The sequence below is a fragment of the Euprymna scolopes genome, chromosome 45 (genome assembly GCF_053919585.1).
Source record: "Euprymna scolopes isolate OS-2025 chromosome 45, ASM5391958v1, whole genome shotgun sequence".
Classification (NCBI taxonomy): domain Eukaryota; kingdom Metazoa; phylum Mollusca; class Cephalopoda; order Sepiida; family Sepiolidae; genus Euprymna; species Euprymna scolopes.
The window spans coordinates 37,669,214-37,676,470 of record NC_136526.1 but is presented as its reverse complement, the minus strand read 5'-3'; the positions used below and the strand labels follow the sequence as shown (position 1 = coordinate 37,676,470).

The window sequence follows — 7,257 nt, the reverse complement described above, 5'->3', positions numbered from 1 at the left end:
TTAATGCGACATAGGAATCAATTATCTATACAATTTGTCACATGACACTAATTCTGATGTTACGGAATTTATATTGTAAAAACCCATCTCTTGCACTTGTTTAACGGCATCATATACGGTGATTTATAAACTGGGTAAATTTTTAGTTTACCGACCCCTCCGCATTCACCTCTAATTTGTCGACTTGTACAGGTTTTCGAATACGCTGAGAACGAATATCGCATTTATTTTTTTTGCGCAAGCACGCGGTTATCCATATTTGAAGACATCCAGTATCCAACGTAATCTTTATCATTTTTAATGGCGGCCATCTTGTTTTTCAAAAACGAAATAAAACGCCAAAAGAAGCTAACTATGTCACATGTAACTGGAATCCCCCCTTCCCACCACAGCCATTGGCGCAAAAAGGTAAGGTTTATTGGAGGGGGATGTGGTAAATTCCAAGAAATCTTGAGCGAAAGAAAAGAACGTAAAAAAAAGACCACAAATTAAAAACAGTATTTAGAGTAATATTTATTAAAATAAATTAAAAGGTAAACATTACAACATAACAACGACCACTAATTTATTTTTTTTGTCTTTTTTTTTTTTTTTTTTTTGATTCCGGATGTTGCAGGCCATAAATAATCAAATTCGTCGCAAATTTGCGGTTTGCATGGTATTAACCCCTTTTAATTGATCTTAGAAAAAAAATTAAGTTTTCACGAGCTGTTCATAAAAGCATATTGCATGTTTTTCGTTCTTTTTTATTAGGGAGGGGGCATTCAAATATAGAACTTGTGTACTTTAACAGGTGCCGGGGCGGGGGCGGGGGCGGGGGCGGATGTGTTGTGGCGGCCGGCCGCCATAACACGTCCGCACCCGCCTCTCCACGGAAAAACGGTTAGTTAAACTGCAGAGGCACCTATTAAAGTACACAAGTTCTATAATTGACTACCCCCTCCACCCAAAAGAAGAACGAAAAAACATAAAATATGCTTTTGTAAACAGCTCGTGAAAACTTACTGACAGCAATATTTTTACTATTAAATGAGGTGAAAACTTTATTTTATGAAAAATATTTGTCATTTAAAATGTCCGCCATGTATTCACACACCTTGTGAAGCGTCAAGTGACTACGCGCGTGCGCGCATTTTAGTAAGAAAGTGAAAAAAATTAATACAATTAAGTGAAAAAAATTAATGTAATTAAGAAAGTGAAAAAAAAAACGATTGTCCGTTTTTATATCGGGAAGCGGAAAAATATCCGAAGGGTGAGGTGGGGGGGGGGTCATTTCAGCATTGAAGCCGAAAAATGTTTTGGGGACCATGTTTTGGCTCTTTTGGTTCCGTTTGGCTGTTTTTGGCGTTTTTTCCTAAATGAGAAACAAGATGGCCGCCAGCAAAAGCAATAGTGATTACGTTGGATACTGAATGTCTTCAAATATGGATAACTGCGCGTTTGCGCAAAAAATAAATGCGATATTCGTTCTCAGCGTATCCGAAAACGTATTTATAGTGGACAAATTAGAGGTGAATGCCGAGGGATCGGTAAACTAAAAAAAAATACCATAAACTGTAATAATTATTTGAAATTTGGTCACAAAATGAATGAGCGGTGAAGCTTTAAAGCAGTTCTAAATGACTAAAACTGACACTTAACCATATATTAAAGCACGATAATATTTGAATTATATACTTATAAATAATAATATTATAATTATATACTTATAAATAATGTGTGTGTGGGAGGGGTGGGTCCGAAGACCGGATATAATGACATATTTTTTTTTTATTATTATTTAAAAAAAAAATTATAAACTCCTATTTTTTTCTTATTCCAATTTCAGTTGCACATCTGTATCAAAGCAGTACAATCTCGTCATTAATGCACCCCGATCCATAGATGAACTTTTTGGCTGTGCCTAAGGCCATAACAGAACGATGTCTTGAAAACGGTGGAACTAGCGTTTTTAGCTCAACACCAACGACAACAATGAAGCATCCGCCATTACATTCGAAAATAACCGCGACTCAATCGAATTAAAAATCTTAATTTTGTGTTTTGACTCCCTCCTCTATCCAGCCAGCACCCCCTCATTACCTTCCTCCAAGGCCCTATATTTTATTCGTCTGTCTGTTCGTCACGCCCATTAAAATGTTACTGCTTTGGCTGAAATATATGCTCTCTGGGTGACCTAGTATTTATTATTAAATTTTTTCTTTCACGCCCGCTGCATCGAAAATAAATTACTTATTCATATTTACATCTTTTTTGTGTCTTTGTTTTCCTCTAAAAATTTTTTTTTTCATCTTCTAAATTAATGTGAACGTTTTTTTTTTCTTTTCTTTCATTTTATTTATTTATTTAATTTAGCTGTCTTAACTGGGTTTAGTACGTTTCGGCTTGGCTGATCTGGCGTAGCCGATTCAGTGGGGAAAATTCGGCGTCAAATTAGCGCTGTCATAGTCAAAGATTTTAGCGCTTCTACACTATCGGGACGAAATTTCGAAAATCCAAATACTGAATTTCACATGGAAACAATGATACCTACGTATTCCTCGTATTTTTAAAGATGATTATATCCAAAAATTACGAAAATCGATAAGGAAGAAAATTATTTATTAAAGAAAATAAAAAATAGAATTTGATGAAAACGATCGTAAAACGCAGGAGAATTCAAAACGGTGGTAATTTTCCGTTTTGGTTTAAAACAAGATGGCGGCAATTTTTCACCTGCTAACACGATTAAAGTTTTTTTTTTTTGTTTAAATATTCAGTAATATTCAGGTAATTTCGACTGCATACTTTGGAAACTGCCATTGTAACTTATTAGAATTGACAAAAATTAATCAGTTGAAACCATTTTTTTTATTTCATTTATCGACTACAAGATCTCGCCCCAATTCTGTAGAAGCGCCACTTTTTTTTTTAAAATATATTTTTTTAAATTAATTCAGTAAATGGAGATGTTTATCTTTGAATAAAAGTGAAATAAGAATTATTAAAAGAAAAAAATAATAATTTGATTAAAAAGAGAACTTGAAAAATTGTGTTTATTTAAAACCCAACCCAAAAACAGACAACATTCAGTCGTCAACAACGAGATTATGGTTTCATATTGATTTTCTTAATTAAAAACAAAACTGTAAACTATTTTAAAGTTTTTATACTGAAAAAATTAATTATAAAATAATGGTAAATTTGTATCTGGTTTCCACCTTAATATTTTCCTTTAAAACGACGATATTTATTGGTTTTCGAGTATGCTAAAAACGAATATGGCGTTTACATTTTCACTGTCATTTCCCATATTATTGTTTGTGGCAATCTTGGTACACGCAAACGCTTGCAGTTTCTCGGGGTCGCTTTTACACACAAGAGAACGAGCTTGCATATACCAAAATGGCCACCAGCAATAATATAAGAAATGACATTGCTTGATATCCGGAAAACTACTTATTTACGGAAAATTGAAATGCGATATTCGTTTTTAGCATACTCGAAAACCCAAACAAGTCGTCTTTTTAAAGGAAAATATTTGGGTGGAAGCTAGTTAAAAATTTATCAAATTTATTAACCAAAAAGAGTTTGGGAAAAACATTGTTTTTTTTTTTGTTTTGTTTTGTTTTGTTTTGTTTTGTGTTTTTTTTGGGGGGGGGTTCTTTGCAAAACAGTTAAATTTATATAAACATTAAAAAATTCTGAATAATGTTTATTTAAAATACAACACAAAAACAGACAACAACACTCTGTCATCAACAACGAGATTATATTTTCATATTGTTCTTGTTAATTTATAAAAATAAATATTTTCTAATGATTTTTAAAGAATCAAGAACTTCCTAGTTTTAATCCTTAAAAAATTTAATAGAAAATAATTAATCAAAAAGAGTTTTGCAAAAAAACGGAGATCTGACAGCTTGCTCAATGAGAGACACGGCTGCAGCAAAAGGTTTCGATATCACCAACTTGGCAGACGACAGATCTGTATCAAGTTGAAAACCAGAAAAGCCGTGCAACAGTGCAACACTGCAACCCAACCAAATAAACGCGCCATCTAACGCGAGAGGAACAACATTTACATAAGTAGACGACAAATCTGCTAAGTTGTTCCCTTAACGTCTCCCATTGAAAAACAAACTTGTATTCCCGATATTGTTATCAAAACCACCCAGCAAAGAATATAACACATATTGACATATTTTATCAACAAAAATAGTGTTTATGTTAAATCGTCTTGGACATTTTTCAATGAAAAAGAGACTTCGATATTGTTTTCAAATACAACACCACAAGGAATAACATATATTGAGATATTTTATCAACAAAGACGCGAACAATATTAAGACGTGAATCGCCGATAAAGACTATGCTGAAATGAATAACCTTAACAGCACGGACAGACTATTGTTGAACTGAAGACAATTTTATTTTATTTTGATTTTCTTGCGTTCATTTTTAAAATAAACGATTGAGCAATCAATCGCTTAAAATTAAACTTTTATTGTCTGTCTGGTTCTTTCTCGCCACCATATGTTTATTCATAATATAACACTGTTTATTCCGAAAGCTGTTCTTAACATGGGGAAGTTGGGGGTGTTTATTCCAAAAACCGTTTTTAACATGGGAAGGTTGAGGGTGTCCAAAAAGAAATTTATTTTCAACATCCCCATGTTAAGAACGGCTTTCGGAATAAACAGGTGTGACAACCAAGTCCATTTACCTTTATTTATTTTATTGTGTGTGTGTGTGTGTGTGTGTGTGTGTGTGTGTGTGTGTGTGTGTGTGAATATGTTTTTATTGAAATATATTTAAGCAAATCTACTTTTAGTGTAAATAAATAAAACGCTTAAACATGGCTTAAACAGGAAGTCTGGAAGTCCGGAAGTCCGGTTATGTAAGCGGAACAATTGTTCATGAGTAAGCGATTTTCACGGTGTTGCCAATTTAGCGGTTTTCCCGCTAGATCTGGAGATTTCGTTTGCAATCTAGAGGGGGGAAATTTTGATCTAGCGGCTAGCGGGTTTTTTCTAGAAACTCTGGAGATATTTGGCACCCACACACCCGCAATTTTAGATGAAAAAATAAGGTACTCATGCAGAGAACGATCCGTGCTGAAATAATAACGTTATTATTTAAAAAGCCATTTTTAACATGAGGAGGGGAGGGTGTTTTGTACCTATTCTGTACTTTAACCTTACAATTGAATAAAAAAAACATATCATAAAACTTTAATTAAACGTGGAAATACGATTTAAAAAATAGCGCGGATGACTCTCTGCATTAGCACCAAAAATAAGGAAAAGCGCTTGAAAAAACATAAAGTAATCTCATTAATGTATGTAAAATGTAGCATTTACTGCCTTTGGTAACAATTATTTATTGGGTAATCAATCGCTTAAAATTAAACCTATATTGTTTGTCTGGTTCTTTACCGCCGCCATACATTAAAAGTTAAAGTGACAGATTTTCATATTGTTTTTCTTGATTTATATATATACATATATATATATATATATATATATATATATATATATATATATATATATATATATATATAATCTTTATAAAAATGTAACTGGCATGGTTGACGCCGAATTGCCCCTTCGCTACATCGGCCACATCGTCGAATCAGCTGAGCCGAATCGACCAAGTCGAAACGGCGACGCCGAAACAGCGTTCCAAAAGTAATACCTCCTATTTTTCTTATTCCGCCCAAATGAACCAGAGAGAACTGCAAATTGCATTGTTATGCGGATTGAACTTATGCATTCACAACCTGAAAGTTTCATCTCTTTGTTACAGATATTGACGGTGTGAGACTCTAAGAAAGCGTCCCCTGTCGTAGACGTGCTTCAGAAGCAGAGGTGCGTCATTGAATTCCTGGCAAAAATGCATTAAGAATGGTGGTGACTATTAAATGAAAAATAAATCCTGAAACACAAAAAGACACTCGTTTTAATAGTACCACGCCCATCTTCGTATGTCTTCAACTTTTTAGTTAAACAAAGAGCAGCTATAATTTTGAAACGACCCTCGCATAGCAAAGTACTTCATACTAGCTTTTCATGTGGAGGGTGACAGTGGCTAAATGGTTAACGGCGTCACCTGAAAATTTGGGTGCGTCAAGTTTTAATCCAGTTCGGTCCACAGAAACACTCTCATCTAACCCATACCTGACCTTGTGTCCCACCTTTAGTGGAGGAGCTAAACAAATGTTTTCTTTCATCCTAGCTATAAAGTACAGGTCCTGGTTATGACCTTAAACTATATCCAGTGGATTCGGCATTAAATAACCTGAAAAGGGTTGATATGCCGTAAAACAAAAACAAACAACCATATAAAGTACAGGGTAAAACGATAAATTTGTCACCCCCCCCCAAAAAAAAAACAGCCTCAATCACCACCTCAATACGGGTCCGGAACTAGGAGCGTGCCTTTTTTTCACAGACGCCAGTGGGAGCTCAGCAAATACTTGGCAGATGGCAGCGATCAGGCTGGCTTTGGTATTGTGAGAGGTCATGTTGGTGATGTTCTCCATGTATGACAAAATGAAGTAGTCCAGTGGGTTCAGGTCAGAGATAGAGATCAGGGTTAATAGGTGTACATTAGTCATTTTGATTATAGCGTAGTAAACATAAGTAGTGGGAATTTTGTAAATTACTTAGGGGGACGGTTCATCAAGAACTTGTTTACATTGGACTTGAAGACTATCAGATTGTAGTCAGCTGAAAAACAGGCGATCGGAAGAGAGTTCCACGGGCGTATAGTTCTAAGAAAGAAACATTGTTCGTGGAATCTACATTTAGGTTTAGGCATAGATAAAGATGTGGGAAATTGTGTATGGTGGTTTTGACTAGACGAGTGTTTTTCGTGAAAGTTTGGCGAGAGGGGACCATGGATTGAAACTCGGATGAGTACCTGCCATGAAAATAACGATAAAGCAGAGACAGGCTCGCAACGCCTCTTCTGTGGGAAAGAGGTTGCAGGGAAGAGAATAGGGCATCCCCCACTAAGCTACGAAGGGACCAGTGAGAGAGGAGTACAAAGTTGTAGCACACTTGAAGCTAAGCCTGGATCTCTTTGGACTTGTTGGCTGGCACTGTCCTGCTGCCACATCCAAGGTCTACCAGCGGTCACCTGAGTGTATCAGGGGAGCACCACACTCTTCAGCACATCCAGGTACACGTTGCTGTTCACTCTCAAGCCAACTTCAAAGATGTGAGGTGGCATGATGTGGCCCTCACTTAAAACCACACCAAAGATCATAACCGT

At 35.5% G+C, this 7,257-nt stretch overlaps 1 protein-coding gene across 1 annotated transcript in view; it reads left to right on the top strand.

Annotated features, from left to right (window-relative positions):
* LOC145269454 (uncharacterized) overlaps positions 1-2,245 on the top strand; it is a 41,789-nt gene extending 39,544 nt beyond the window's left edge. Inside the window, exon 11 of the mRNA XM_080125130.1 lies at positions 1,829-2,245. Coding sequence (XP_079981256.1) covers positions 1,829-1,907 — 79 coding nt within the window. The 3' untranslated portion in view covers positions 1,908-2,245. The remainder of the gene's footprint in view (positions 1-1,828) is intronic.
* Positions 2,246-7,257: the final 5,012 nt, after the last annotated feature.